The 16,734-nt window shown below is 36.8% G+C and overlaps 1 protein-coding gene across 12 annotated transcripts in view; it reads right to left on the bottom strand.

Moving 5' to 3' along the window:
- Positions 1-1,570: 1,570 nt before the first annotated feature.
- The window catches only part of ATP11B (ATPase phospholipid transporting 11B (putative)), a 72,808-nt gene continuing 57,644 nt past the window's right edge, over positions 1,571-16,734 (bottom strand). For 3 of the 12 annotated variants that reach the window (XM_030027540.1, XM_030027537.1, XM_030027539.1), the window contains 2 exons: positions 10,929-11,062; positions 1,571-7,165 (listed from right to left, as the gene is read on the bottom strand). In XM_030027540.1, the coding sequence (XP_029883400.1) occupies positions 10,960-11,062 (103 nt within the window). In that variant the 3' untranslated portion in view covers positions 1,571-7,165; positions 10,929-10,959. Of the gene's footprint in view, positions 11,063-14,232; positions 14,356-16,734 lie in introns of all 12 variants that reach the window. The other 9 variants (XR_003925309.1, XM_030027543.1, XM_030027542.1 and 6 more) reach the window with 6 other exon arrangements.

Genomic DNA, 16,734 nt, shown 5'->3' with positions numbered 1-16,734 from the left:
CTAAGTCTTCTCATGCATTGTTTCAGTGTATTATTTGCAAGACTTATTTCTAGAATGTGCTTTTAAGCAGGGGGAAAAAAGACGTATGGAATACTTGTCTTCTGCATAAAATACACTTAAGTGGTAAGTCTTTTTGGGGGTGGGGGGGGAATTTAAGAACTGCTGCAACACCTTGCCTACTGCTTGTTCTAAATGTTTGTTTACAAGTGCAAAATGGAGCTGATCTTGTCCAGCTATGCTGCATTGACATTACTTAGCATGTGAAGGAAGACACCACACACAGTGCATTTGTTTAAATATGGCTGAAGACTACAGTACCTAAGTGACTTTTTTTTATTGATCAATCTGTTAATAAGTAACTTATGACTTGCTTCAAAACTGTTTTACAATGAAATCCATACTGAGAAATCCTTATTTAAGAAAGATATAATTTTTTAAGAATGCATTTAATAAACTTTTGTCATTCATGCTTTATTTAAGTAATGTTGCCAGAAGTCTCTGTAGATTTTATTTGAGTATGGTACACTGATGATGTTTGGTTTTTAAACCTATGGTGCCATTCAATCCTCTGGACTCTCAAAGAGTAGACCACACCATTAAATATGTGATGAAATTATAATCATCTTGTCTGTCAATCAGAAATAGGCCTTAGCTTTGTAATACTTAGCTGACTTGTTTTAGTACCAGCATGTAGAAGTAGCTGCATAAGTAAACACGAAAAGTTTTGCTCCTGACAGTTTAAACAGACACTCGTAACTCAAACCTAAGTCTGAACATTTAAACTGGTACAAAAATCAACACCCTGCTTCTGGAAGTTCTTCCACTAACTTCTCTTCAAGTTCTTTATTTAACAAAAGCTGCCTAACTGAAATTTTAATGAGGTTTTACATGAAATTACAACTGTTTGTTTCCTTGATAAACTCAATTCTGTGTCTTCAGAGTATAAAATTTCAAGCCCTCCTCCCTTGAAGAGTTCAAAGGACAACTGGCAGGAGTCAAAACATAACCCTGTAAATCAAATTAGGAACAGGAAGCTGCCTGGGAAGCCTGTGAGGGGGAGAGATGATGGAGCCTGTGGCCAGGCAGCCGAGTCAACACCCAGTTACATTTGCTGTTGAAGAAATGGGAACAAAGCCCATGCTGGAATTCATCGCTAAGCAAACCTCATGGTAGGCTCCATGGTGAGCTGGAGCTACTGGGCCCACTGCCTGACCGAGCTCAGCTGCTGGAGAACCCCCCCCTTATATGTGTGTCTGTATCTATGTGTTTGGGTATAAAGGGTTTTTTTTTTTTTTCTTTCCCTTACTGATGGACTTCTCTCCAGCCAGAGAAGGCAGCAAGGTGAGGCCTTAGGTGCTCTCCACACTTACGTCAGTGCTTTTGAGCATCTGTGATCTGTGGAGGTGGCCATGCACATATGTATATAGGCGCTGTATGGGTGTGCCTACTAGGAATAGGAACATACCTTCAACCTTGCTACTGAATGATCCAGGGCACGGGGGGCAGCAAGCCTTGCTTTACTCTGGCATATTTTCCTCTAACACTTAAATAATTAAAACAATGACTCAGCTATAAGTTAAATTTTTATTCAATAAATATAATTTTCATAAACCATTTTTAAAACAACTTCTACTGACCAAGCTGTACAATGAGCAAGCACACAGACTCGCTGTCAGAGAATCAAAAATAACGAGGCAGCCACAGTGTCAGAGGTCCAAAATTCTTTGTACTAATTATTGCTACAGTTTCCAGTTGTCAATGCCCCTTATTTGCCTAAAATTAAGGATCAACATTTTTAAAAAGGTACGTCTTGCAGAGACGATATCATTCAAGCTTTTTTCTTCAAAAAAGAAGCAGCACTTGATCACACGTCAGTGAAAAAAGCAGGATCTAGATGATTTGTTATTTTTGTGTGCATAGGACCTGAAATACCTCATGGGAACATAACTAGGAATTGTAAAAATATATTCTTTGCTGCAGTAATGATATCTTTCTTACACCTGGAAGTGAGTTTTGTTTTTAACCATTTTCCCCTTTCTAAACTATATGCCCCATGGATTATCTTTTATCCCATTTCCAAAATGTAAAAAGGTTAAGAACCTGCTGGTGTATGAAATAATTTCCTTTAAAACTGCCAAGGAAAAATTAATATACACCACAGGCCATTTAGGTGCACTTCAGGGTTTCTTTCAGACAAGTCAAGTCACACTCTGTGTCATAAACATCAGTATATTTCGCTTCTTTCCACTTCATGTTACTTACTTATATAGAGGGCTTTAGCCCATAGCCCCTCAGGTTTTATTCACATCTATGCATTTATACAAACTGGAAACAACAAAAAATCGTACCTACAGCGATGACAATTGTATGTACTTATTGTAATACAACATCATAGCATGGCAACAGCTAGAGCAAGGCGAATACTTCAAAGTGATGAGAACATTCCTTTTAACGAAAGCCACAGAAGCTTGGGCAACACACAAGATCTCTCTACCGAGTTATTTCTGACGCCTCTACGAGCAGTATTTAGCTGAAGGAAAAAATCTATGGAAAGCAGAAGCCTTGCAAATACCGATGCGAATGTGCTGCTAAGACGATTGACAGCAAGAGTTGATACAGCCATGAGCATCCAATCTTTCCTCCTCCTGTTATAAATTGAGTCATTCCAATAGAGAGCAGAAACCAGACAAATCATGCCACTGGAAGCAAACGACAGAAGCAAAGAACATACATACAGAACAACCAACAATAAAAACATTCACAGAAAAAAACCCAGATCTGCAAAGAAGAAAGTCTAACTGGGAAATAATTTAGGAACAGAAATAAGGCTAAAAATTAGTCCATAATGAACAGTTGGTTCGCCCAGCTCTAGGAATAACTAACTCTTTTAAAACAATGATGTTTGTGTAACAAGGCAGTGGTGATGGTGCGAGAGTTACTAGGTATTCTACACCAAGAAAATAAGAATCTCAAAATAAATGGTTCAGAAAAGGTTCATTATGATTGAGCACTTTTGAACACTGAATTTCACCAAAATCACTAATATTTAGCAGTACAGAAGTATCAGATAAAACTATTAAAAATAACATAGACTACAGCTTTGAGACATTTCTAACACTAGAAAATGAGATCTTTTTTCCAATATAGAAGTTATACTGTCATAAAAAACATGTGTTTGAAAGTATTACCAAAGGTTTCCAGTTAGAAATTATAGTTGCCTAAGATGCATTCTAAATTGCATAATCTTTTCTCAAATCATCTTTTGCACTAAAAAACAAGAAATCATTCTGAAATTGTAAAGCCAAAGTTTTCAGCATTCCTTCTTTTGCGTCTTTTTGTGGTCCCCCCCCAACCTTAAAAAATATACAGAATATTTTAAGCAGAATATTTACATTTTAGTCTGTGAAACAATTCAGAGCATCTTCCCACTTAATCTTTTCCACTGCACCCTTTAAAAAGCTTAAGTTTGGCAACTAAAACTATGTTTTTCTAAGTAACAAACCCCCTATTTTTCACAGAACAAGAACTAAAACCTGCTGAGAACTCAACCTCATTCCGAAGGTGGCTATGGAGAAGGTGCTTCTTCAGGGACACTGCATAGTAAAGGGACTATACACCACTCTTGCTTTTAATTACAAACATCTGCTATAGCCTTTTTTTGCCATACCTTACAGATTTCAAGGCTAAGAGGTAATTCTAAAACATTGCCTCCCTATGGCAAATTCTCCCTCACCCATTCACACTCTAAATCAGAGAGATGAATGCTAGCGTTACACTGACTTAGCTGTATTTTGTTCAGTCTTCTTCATGAAGAATTCTACACTGTACCCAATGCACAGTGAATGGTTTCATACATTTCAGCTCTCACAGATATACACAAAATCTTTCTTCCTTGAATAGAAGCAATTTTAAAAGATTTGTGACATCAGTACAAAAAGAGTCACTTCTTCCATCCAGAATATTTGTCAGACCAAAAAATCTGGTCTTATGCAAACCAATTCTACATTCTTACTAAATGAGAAATTACTGATTTAGATTTACTGCAAATAGAAAAATATACCTTGGCAGACAGATGGGATTCTTAAGTTCTTCCTGAATTGTTTAAATGCATGTTTCTTCGGTAACCTTACAAACACTGGGAAAAGGGAAAGTAGGGGGGAAGGGAGAAGAGGAGATGGAAGGTTTTAAAGAAACACATAATGAATGTAAATTATTCTTCAAATATAGGACTGTGCTGCTTTTGTGCAAATATAATTAACATATTTGTGTGGTAAAAGCCAAAATACATGTATGTACACAGCTGAGCCAATCTAAATGCTTGGAGCGGGGTTGTATATCAAAGCCTCTGCCTTCTACTGTACAAAAAATTAACCACAGTTTATATTTCAAAACATGATACACTAACCACACAGACTAATGAGGTTACATGGTCACACAAACTAACTGGATGATTAGAATGCTATGGTTGACATGGACAAACAAGTACTTCCGAGAAGTGAAGCACTGTGATTTAGACATAAAAGATACAGCTAAACAGCAGATGTCTGATTAGAGCATTGAAAAAAAATTCTCTATTTCCTAGGTATCCATGGCAGTATGGACTCTCAGAATGAGAAACTACTAAGAAGGAAATCATTATTTTAAAAACAGATTTAATATTATATATATGATATATAAAGAAAGTTACAGGAATAGCTAAAATCCAAGTGTATTTTGTTACTACTGCATATCTGGATAGAAGTTTTCTTGGGGACTGAAGAGATGACAATCAGTTTATTGCATCTCCACATAGGAACCAGGTTTCAAACTATGCAGTCAGATCGGTCACATGTTAATACCTATTACATGGAGCATGCAAGACTCAATTTTCAGTAATTCTTAATCATCTGGACACTTGATGTGGGGATCTAAAGTACAACTGAGATTTTCAAGCTTAAGCTTCACTGCACTTATGCACTTGAAGGCATGACACAGACATGAACTATGAATTAAACACTTGTTTAAAGGGAAAATCTACATTTTGATTTTGTTTCTTCTGTTTCATAATTCATTTTTTAGAGCTTCTTAATCAATTTGTGAACTGGTCTTCATCTATACCAGTGGGACAAAAACCCTCATGTACTGCATGTTCAAGTCACTGTGAGTTTGAAAACAAAGTTGCAATGACAATTTTTTTACTACACAAAGGTTGCCTTGAACAACGAGATCTTGAAAATCCAGCAGTATCTGCAGCCTTCAGTTCACAGTGAAGCTTTCAGTCATTAATGCAAAAATAAACTTCCAAGAGGAGAACTAATACCAGTTAAAGTCATGAACAAGAATAATGAACAGCAGAGCTGTGTATAGGCAAGGAACATCCGGAGCATTTGATACAAGGAAAGTCAGACCTCTTGAACACTGCAGCCCACTGAACTCGGGAGAATTTGGGATGACCGTAACAAGAGGGATACACCCCTGTGGCAGAAGCCCAGGCCCCGCTAAGATGTCATACCAGGAAGGGAAGATGTGTCTGCCTGAATTATGAAATAAAAACTATTTGCCATGTAATTTGCTTAGGAGACACCACTTAAGCCAACAGTGGAAATGTGCGCAGCCAGGGTGCAAGCAGCTAATACTGGTTTTCTCCAAATCCTACACTTAACCACATCTTTATTAAAGAAGTTCTTGTAGGTGTTGTTTACAGTCTGAGTTTCATTTACAGTTTATTCCACCCAGAGATAATTTTAGTATGCAGCTTTACATCTTTTACTGACAGGAAGATTCTTCCAATTATTGATAGGACTTCAGTGTCAGAGACTGACTTAAAATTGGATATCCAAATAAGGGTCCAGAAGCAGCAGCATTTTTACCAGCCTCCCAGCCGTAAAAACTGCCCTACCTAAGGCAATGCTCTACAGATGTCCCTGGTGGCAGCACCTCCATTTTACCTCCCACATCTAAGGACAACCAACAGGTTTAGCCATCCTAGCTGAATGAACAGGCAAATGTTGCTACCCAGCCCCAAACATGCAGACACATTTATACTGGGACAATAGATGGACCTGCAAGATGTACCATTCAAAGCTCCATCTGTGCAATTTGTTTTTATTGGCATACTTAGGTATCAAAACATTGCCATCAATGTCTCAGATCCTTCAGATATATGAAGATAATTAAGCACTAATTGTATCTTCAAAGTACAACATGACCAAATATAAATACATGAAAAAGAATAAAACATGCAAAAATTCCCCAACTTTAAAAGGATTAATAATTCAAAAAATTTATGCTAGTGAGATTTCTGTACAATCCACCAATTCTTACACATTTTTCCATGCCAGGATCAAGAATTGTTAAAAAAAAAACCCCCAAAACCACACAGGGCATAATAAAAGATGACTAGCTTCTGAATTATACTTTAAGAGAACTGTGAACTGCTATATCCCTTGTTATTCCAAATCACTGATTTGTCAAAGTTAACAATGTTTTTCAAAGCAATGACTAATATTTTGCCATTCATACACCAGCATAAATATTTGAATTGTATTTAACTCTCAAAAATTACTAAACTGATTGCTTACAGAATACAATAACCGTCCATGGAAATAACAAAATTGATTCGCAAACTGCTAAGAAAGCATCTGTAAGAGACAGCTCAAAATTAATGTGTGTGTTTAAAGTGAAGGGTCATCAAGAAAAATGCAACTTTTTAAAGTTTCATTGTGCAAATTCAGTTCAATTGGATCACTCAAATTTGGGAGGAGAAAGATTTTGTCACTGCGCTACAGTGACGTCTCACGTATCAAATGCAGGATTCCAATCTGCCCATATGGTAACAAAAAAGATTAAACGGTCAGAGGTAAAAGCATTTCTTTCAAAAAAAAATATTATTTAGCTATTTGTGGATATAATTAGAAAAAAAAAATACTGGAAGCAATCACTGTCCAGATGACTTATGCTAGGTCACAAGACAAGCCACCGTTTGTATTTAGAAGTCATGCTAGTCTTTCCTAGGGCAGGGATGTAGCACTGAACTCGCTTCAGAACCTACTATAGGTGTGCGAGCACCACATGGCTTCCACAAGGCATTTACAAATGTCCCTGTTAACAAGTGGGTGAGTCCATTGTGGAGAGAGTCAAGATGCTTCTGTCGTTGGCATAGAAGGGATCCGATGAACTCCATGATCTAAAGTGACAATAAAAGAAAAGTTTGGCTGACTGGGAACTTACAATCTAGAGGTAAGGAGAAAAGTCTATGAAAGCAAAAGGTAAGTGTTACGAGATTAGGCAAATGTAACTCTTTGAAAGACTTATCTATTAGTTTCACATAGGTGCCTGCAATTAATTCAAACCTTAGAAAATAGACTGCAATCAATCATGCCAACTATGTAATTAACAATTCTATGTTTACCTTTCTGGCAAAGTTTACTCACAGCCACAGATACTTTCATCACTATGAACTAAAATGACCAGAGGTTTATATGCCAGTTTTACAACTGAAGTTTTAATACTGTGCCTCAAAGAAAATCTGAACATTGCATGTGTAAACTGAGGCACTATGAATGCTACGATCTGATACAGCTTAAGGTTATTCTAGTAAAGCCTTGTGGTACGCACAGCTAACCGTGGTAACCCAGTATAGTGGTGTTCTCATGTTAAACATCCATGCTGTCTGAAGTTGTGGGTAGGCAAAACTTATCTACAGCCATGAATCTACTTCATTCCTTGCTGTTAAATTTAAGTTAAAATTTAAGGCATCAGACAAAGTACCTAACATGTCACACCTTTTGATTCAGATGGGATCTTGTAATGTCTTTCTCTTAAGGACAAATTACTACTTAGGAAGAAATACTGTTCTTGATTGAACAATATTATAGGACTGCATGTGAAAAGCTGAAAATAGAAAATTGGAAGGCAGGAAATCAAAATATAATGAACTTATACTCCAAATATCCCTCTGTCAGAAATCTGCTGTTTCTTTAGAACTTTTACATGCGGTGCCTTGACACGAGTACCACTAATAGGAGATCCGAACAATTCAGTAATGAATCCTACTGTACAAGAAATGTATGTGATCCAGCATTCTTAATATTTTTGACTGACAAGTTGACAGACAATTTAATGGAACAGACAGACAAAAATGCGTTTTATCATACCACACAGCACACAAATTCTAACTGGTGAATGAAGCTACAGAAAATATTTCTCAAATACATTTTACAAGCAGTAAATTAAGTACGAGAGACTATATTCCTGTGGCCCGCTACTCCAAGCATTTGTACAACTTTGATTCATCAAAGTTTCTATCAAAATTTGATACCATGTTTGATTTCATGTTCAGTTATTGTATTTGACAGAATATCATATTTGACAGAATATCAGGAACACAGAATACAACACAAACTAGCTACAGACAGACAACGTATTCATCAGCATAACTTCATTCAACAAAAAATAATTTGCAGCTACCTCCTGGTTGAATAAGAAGCTCTGTTTTATAAAGCACAAGACAAGACACTCAAAAGACCATCCTGTTTGGGACCATACAATCTTCTGAAGATACCAGCTTTAGGTAAAAAAAAAAAAAAAAACAAACCACAAAAAAATCCCAAAGCAGCTCAAGCTCGTGAACAAAGGCTGAACAACTTTACAAGCATTTTTTAAATCACCAAATACATTTCTTAACCGTACCTTCAGCACTTCACAACTTATAACTGCCTCATGTGATTTAAGCAATTAGTACATTAAAAAAATAAACAAAGACTTTCACATATTACCAGGAAAGTGCAGGGAAAAAAAAAAATAGTCTCAGTACCTTGACTTTTAGACTAGGTTTTAAGTTTCAATGCTGAGTGGAAGGAACTGAAGTCATTGAAGAAAGCAAATAAGACTGACATTAAAAAAAAAAAAAAAAAAAAGTCTTTTCTAGTTCTACTGTACATAAATTTAAGTGAAACTAGAAGATGGTTCAGAGTAATTTCAACCAGAGGCAGAAGCAAAAACTACAGAACTTCAAGCCCTTAGTGTAGCACCGACAGTTCTGCATGTTCATTAAGCATAACACTAACTTCTGTGTTCTAACAACTCTAACATTATTCAGCTAGATGCAACTTCATCTGAAAATTACATGAGGTAAGCAGACAAGAAACCTGAGAAAAAGCAGTCTTCAAAAAGCGTTCAATATTCTGTCAAATATGAGTTATCTTCAAGACATATTTGTAAGTTCTTTAAGAAATTAAAATTGAGTGGGGAAAAAGAGGAAATTGTAAAAATGTAAATGCATTGCAGAAAATAAAACACAGAATACCTACCTTATAAGACTACACCGTTACTAAGGCAAATGTTAAGTAAAAATCTGCTCTAATTAGATAATAATAAATGAAAAAAAAGTAACATGAGAAGTTCCTCATTTGGAAAGCACAGTTTTACAGAGAAGTGGAAAAAAAACAAACCCAAAAACTTAGAGCAACTGCTACCAAAATGTTGATTTTTAGACCAATCAAATGCTCACCTTGTAGATTAAAAATTCTATTAAATTTTTTATTTTATACATCATGCCCGCTTTCTATACAGCAAGAGTTTGAATTAAAAATGTACTTAATCATAACAGTTCATTTTTCATATGGAATGAAACATTTTGCATAATCATACCCTAGATTTGTAGAAATGTTGAATAAATTTCATAAGCAAGCCAGAAGAGAGAAACTGACTGAAACCATAGACACTGTGTTCAACACAAGAGTTCAAAACAGATGTAATACGTACCAAGTCAATACCTAAAGGCAGAATCTGAACTGACAAAGCTTGCCAGTGAAAATTACCCACACAATATTTTATACTGAATGAATGATATCACAACCTTTAACCAAAAGAGACAAAGATGTTCAAATACAAAATGAGTGTCCTTGAAAATGTGTGGAGTGCAACTTTTTCAGGTTTGCCTTTTGACCAATGAAAGATCGTGATATCATTCAGGGACTGAGAAATTACGATGTACAAAAGACTGTTTTTACTTCTACCCCCAAATATTTCCATGTTTGTTAGCTATCCCTCTTTATTTGGAAATGAGGAGATGGCACATTAGCAGATTTAGTAAGAGCTTTTCTCACAGTCATGCTGACTGCAAGAGCAGTATTGCTCTGTAGACGTATTCGATTACTCTAACGTGCTTTTATCCCATCGAGGTTTGTTTCACACGTGGTTTGTGAAGGAAAAAGATTTCTTTAGCACACACTTTGGAATGGCACACATGGTCTGGACAATATACCTTCTAGAACTGAAAAAACATTTAAAATTCTTAGAACCTGAAGGCTCTGTTCTGTCAATTACTCTGATTTTAGAAATAGATTATAAAAGTTATACTACAAAAATATTTCATCTTCGTATCAATCAATGGCTGAAAGATTTAAAGACTCCTTCTAACAATGAAGTTATATTTAAGGGGGGGAGTGTGAGCCTTTTGTATATCTTCAGGAGTAATGCAAGCTCCAAGGTAAATATTTGGAGGTTGTACATCAAGAATCAAAGGGAAAAGTCTTTTGACTTTACAAACAACTCCTGATTTGTGAAGGAAAAAAAAATTTAAAAAAAAATCATATAAAGGAGAACAAAAACAGCAGCAAGGCTTGGATTTTCTAAAGAGAAGAATGTACAAATCAAGAGAAATTATGATAGATACAACACAAGAACTTGTAGTAAGCCAACTAAACTTTTTAACAGAAGTCTTTTGAAAACTGTTTTTCCCCCTCCCCATCCCAAAAGAAAGTACTCAAAAAGAAACAAGAAACTAATCTGTTAGGATGAAAAAAAGTACAATAAAGAGTTGCTTCTCCTACTTAAATAAGCAAAACCTGCAGCTGGTTTTCTAGACATCTATTGCTGCAGGCTCATCAGGTTCCAGTTTATAGGAGAATCGTCTGCAGCAAAGGCTATTGAGAGAAATGCCACACCTGTTGACCCGGGTTGGACTACATCTGCCCATTAGTCGTTCCAGCATTCTTCTAACAGATGTGCATGCTGTTTCCCCATCTGAGAAGCAGCACATGGAGTCCAAGCAGTTGATACCTGAACCTGCCTCAGTAAGCTGGAAGGAGGAAATAAAATAAATAAATAAATAAATAAAATAAAATAATCAGTACTCAGAGATTCTAATACTGAAGATGTTATCAGAAAACACTTAGGAAAAGCAGGTTTTCTTAAAGTTAGAGTGTTGAATATTTTTCAATTTTATAGAACTACAACGATGAATAACATTACCATTTCCCTTCCTAACGTCTATACACGCTAAAATTTGACCTTCCGAAGGCTTGAATGCAGCCTTGGTGAGCTTGTGGAAATTGTTTAGCACCATCTCTGCTTAATGTTGGAAATAAACTGGTTAGCAATTCTCTACATTACAACTATAATAAATCTCTGGAGCAGAGTGTCATGCAGTTTAAGCTGTGATGCTTTGATTAACCTCAGTGGAGGTACAACAATTTATACAAGCTGCATGTCTGCCTTATTTTAAGGAAATCTATCAAGAGAAAGCTTCAGACCAAGGCTGCAGAATACAATGCAGCAACCTGATTTTAAGTAGTAATTTTTCCTCAAGAAGCGTAGAATGCAACTTCCTACAATAATTTGCATTGTATCACTACCATAGATACCCTTGGCTTGGTAAGGAACAAAAGCACATTCCTGATTTTGTGAATATCTCTTATCTAAATGCAAACAAGGCTGAAGTTAGAAAGGATCAATCATGTTCATGCTAGCACAAAGAATAATTCAACATTAGCATAATAAACTTTCTATTGTTCATTCTTTGTAGGTGAGAAAAAGACCCAAACCAAAAGAAAGCAGCAATACAGAGATGTATGGGTTTAAAGTGAAGTGCCATCTATCAGTGTGCTCCTCTACATTATTTTTTGCACACTAGTGAACCTCAGCATAACTAAGATCTAACTGAAATCTAGTACTGCTGGAGAGAGAATATCCAGAACTGACTTGAGTATCCTCTCCAAAAGGAAATAAAAATGTGGAGTGTGGAGATATTTTTTAATTTAATTTGAGGCTCTGCACAAAAGCATCCTGTCAAACAAATGCCGAACACACAGGCTAAATTTAAGCATCCATCATCCTCACCTCACTCTCAGACACCAGTGAATGAAGAAATCTGGGAGGAGGCATCTTAGTCTACGATAGGACAGAGCTCACTTAAGAGCTTTCCCCAAATTTTAACTGTGTAACCAAAGGTCACTGACTGTTGTCTAAAGACTGGTTTCCAACCCCAATTTCTTTCATGCCACCCACACTTGCCCAACACTGCAAGGAAAGCAAACAACCTCAGTTTCCTATGAGAATGGTTTACTACGAGTAGACATGTTCCTTCCTAATCCCCCAAAACAGGCAACTGAACAGATTACAGCTTCGTAACAGAACAATTCCTATACTACAAAGGAGAGGCAACTAACAGAAACAAGAGGCATTTGGGAATCCCCACTGGTAGGACAAGGAGGGAGCACTCAGGCAGAACTAGTGTTTCCATGCATCCCCTCCTATGCCTGCCCCTTCCTCAGGTCTATTCCACAGTCCCCATGGTCCCTCCAGATCTTCCTGTCACACTGCTTAATGTGATGCTTACAGGATTGTCGGTTAACAATTGTATAAACTTACAGAAAGCATTATAAACTGAAACCCTTGATTCAGTTGCTGCATCTCGGAGGCCATGAATGAGTGCAGGCAGAACACCCAATTCTGACTAACTTGCGCTCATTTGGGAGGTCTTCTGGACACAAAATGAACATTTACTATGACAATGAACTTCTGTAAATACCTGAGAGACAGGAGCAGAAGCATTGCAACTGACAGGTCTAGAAAGGGTTTTGGTTAAACCAAAACCAAAACACACCTCAACAGAGCTTGAGTCCCCAATTGCCTTTATTTGATGACCATCACATCTGGTTACAACTATACAGTCACAGAAGATACCATAATTAGGAACAGCTCAATTTGCAGCACTGCAGTACTAGCAAATACGACCTTCACAGCCACTTCATACTGTGCTCACAGCATATCAGACAAGAAATTACACAGAGCAGAAGGAATTCCTATTAGGAGGTCAGAAAGCAAGCTCCCTGCTGCACATGCAGTGATCTTCACGGTTGTGTTCACAGCAATACAAAACAAACTCTCAGCACTCCTACACTTAGGATTTCAAAAAGAATATTTAGTCTACCCATTATCTTGAAGCAGACCAAATAAAACCTTTAAAGCTACTGTACATATTACAGTGGTTGTATGTAGGATCAGATGGACCATTTTTTTCCCTAGAATCTGCTGACCTGAGAGCAAGCAGTCCTAGACATTATTCAAAGACTGGTAGAAAGAGGAACCAGGAGTAACCCAGAGTAGCTTCCAAGGAGTGAACCCTCAGCTGTGGGTTTTGCAGGGCTGGTGTCTCTTCTTCACTAGAATCTCCTTTGTTCTTCTCAAGTTAGATACTCACAAAAAGCTAGGATCATGCTTGAACCACTATTTATGAAAAAGTGAGTATTACCCTTTTTTAAAAAACAGCAAACATGGCCTTACATAAGCCTAGAAGCAACATTTATGTTTTATCAAACTCACAGTTAAGTGTAAAGTAATACTGGGAGAGCAGTAAGGACAACATAAAAATAAATTCAATTTTATGTGTAGATATATTGTGTATCACTGCCTGGTGACCATGGATTTTTATATTTATATCCACTACCTGGAAGGAAGATACTTGTACTATGCTAGAGTCCCTTTTCTCACTTTTGTCTCTGTGGTGGATAGTTATCTTCATCATTTTATATCAAAGTAAAACCTGGCATGGTAAGGCAGTAGAGCATAATGGTCTCTGAAGACCTGAAACAAACCCTCAGGCAACAAAAGGCAGGAGAGACAATGCTTTAAAAAAAATTAGTAAGTCTAGAGAAACATCTGATATTCATATTTGGGCTGCAAATAAAGTATTTTTCCTAAGGTAAGATCCTGGACCACAATAAACATAATACTTTATATGACAATGGCCCATTTCATGTATTAAATAAAAGCAACTGAAGTGCAGAATTAAAGAATGATTCAGCTTGATAAGGAAAAAAAAAAAAATCAAACCCACATACTACGATGCAAATTTTCTTGTAGATACCAAAAATACGGGTATTTTGGAGATGGCTCCATGACTGTCTATATGATATAGATAAAAAAAAAAAAATACACACACACATTAGGGTAGAGTGGGAGTACTACCTAGTGAACGTAAGAACTGTCGGGTAGGCTAGATGGATCTAGCAGTTGCCTATTGTCCTCCCCTCTGTGCCTGCTTTCAGCAAAGTCACATGCTGAGCTGACTGAACCCTTATCTTCTTCCATCTAGAAGGACAGAAAAGCAACAAATCTTATAAAGCACCATGCTTGCATTGCTTTACAACAGTTACCATTTTTACATGAACTTTAATTTTACAGATATGTTCGTGAGAGAACAAGGCATATTTACAAGGTAAAGAGGCAATTTTTTCATGTTAATTGGTGGATCAAACATGGTTTATCAGTGCACGAGTATTAGAAGTGTTTGGTCTTTTTGCACACCAAAGGGGAAAAAACAACAAATTCGAAATCTATTTCAAATTCTCAGATTTTGGAGTTTTATTTGTTTTCCCCCTTCTAATAGAAAGGGCCATTTCAGTTTGTTTGTCTTATTACAGGGTATTCTATATGCCGCAAGACAGACATTTCAACTAAACATTTAATCACACTGAAATACACAGTTGGGACTTTGTTGAACAGGAAATGTATTTAATTCTGTACATCAACTTAAGAGCACTGCAGTATATCTTCCTGAGCCCAGGTCCTAGCTGCCAACATGCCTGATGCCACAAGGACGTTTCAGAAAATATATATGAGATGGTTATTACTATTCCACAATTAAGTTAAAACTTGCTCCCTCCTATAAAGCTCACTTTCTTTAACCCTTAATATACTGTATACCAAAATCCAAAACAATTAGATTTAAAATTTTAGAAGAAAATATAAGAGTGTTGACATCTAACAACTTCACTAGCACTTACGTTTTCAACATTTTTTAGTTTTTCTACCCTTGATCTCTTTGAATCAAGTAAACCTACAAATGCAAAATTATTTTGTTATTTTGAAGTCATTAGACATAACTATCTTCAGGTAAGTATGTGCACTTTTGTGACTGAAGATAAATATGAAGTAGTCTATTCTTCTCTCATTTATTCCCTCTTCCTGCGATAGATTCTATGGATTAGCTAACAGATTAGCACCACGCTATGCTAACACAATATACAAACCTGTAAAGGAAGAGATTACCCTTGTTCAAAGTTCAGCATATTAAGATGTTCTGGTATACTTCACTAGTGCGAATGCATGTTTGCACTTGAATAGTCTTCTTGGAAATTCTACGTTCCCTACCGTAAAAGGAACAGAAACCTGTCTGTTCTCGACTTCTACACAGCTGGGCTGGATCAGATATGAAAGCTATTAGGAGGGGAATCCTATGAAACAGTAACTAGAGGAAAGAATACAGACAAGTAACAAAGGCCGTAAAGCCAGGGCCAGGAGTCTGGAGATCTGGAGACAGCTAAAGAAAGCAGATCTGTACAGAGATGGAGGGAAAACAAGGCAACAGTAGACTCATGGGTCTGTAGACAGGGAAAGAACAGGGTCTTGGCTGTGCTAAGGCAAATGCTACAGTCTGCGTCCCAGATACAATGTTATGCACTGACAGCCTTCCCAGTAAATAAAAACTTTGTGTTTTACGTTTCCCTAGTACAATCATAACACACTGTCCAAAGGTAAAAACTCTGTAGATATAGTTAATCCCATCAGTAAGTAGAATTAAAACATCTGTCCGAGCAGCACTTCTTACATGTGGCTTAAGATTTCTGACAGTTCTTATAAAGCACAGAGACATGTATACATACATGCACGCACAAAATTTTGTTTACAAAGAAAAAACTGAAATGAGATACAATGGGGCCCAGTTATCACCCTAAGATATGTATTTCACATATTCCAAGAACAGGAGAGACAGCTACAGAGGAAAGAAGTAGTACTCAGTCACTCTCCAGTTAAGCATAAAGCCTGCACCTGACCTGTGCTGCCTGATTTCCTCTTCATCCCAAGTTACAAAAGCGACAGTAAAATTCAGAGGCAAGAGCTTAACAGGCACACACAAAACTGCATTTCTGACTTAAAGGAATCACATGGACACTTAAAAGACCCCCCCCCCAAAGCTCTTAACTGTGCATCACAAATGTACTTAATATAAACTTGAACATTTTTTGCATACTCTGAAGCCTATAGACATAAAAATTGATTGTAACATCATACTTGTCTTTTAATTTGCATTCATAAAGGTTCTCCTCTTGTGTATCAACAGAACAGTAAGCAAATTACCAGAATAAGGCATAACTCGGTTTAATCTGGTACTATACTCCTTTTGAGATTTTTAATACGTATTTAACAAACAACAAAACTGCCAAAATCTGTTCGGCAATCTACATGCATTCTGCAGTCACAAAGGATGCAATTACTCGGGGGAGCATGTACTAATGAGTTGTGACAGAATTAGCTGCTTACAGCTACCTTCACCAAGTGACTGTTTTTGGTTTTGTTTTGTTTTGGTTTTTTTTTTTTTCCCATCTTCCTACTGTTTTCCTTGCTTTTTCTGCTCTACTGCTTTTGGAAAACAGCTGCCCTGGACACCACAGAAACTAACCCATGGTC

The sequence above is a fragment of the Aquila chrysaetos genome, chromosome 10, assembly GCF_900496995.4.
Source record: "Aquila chrysaetos chrysaetos chromosome 10, bAquChr1.4, whole genome shotgun sequence".
NCBI classification, from domain to species: domain Eukaryota; kingdom Metazoa; phylum Chordata; class Aves; order Accipitriformes; family Accipitridae; genus Aquila; species Aquila chrysaetos.
Note: the sequence above shows the minus strand (reverse complement) of the source record. Positions and strands in the feature narration are given on the sequence as shown.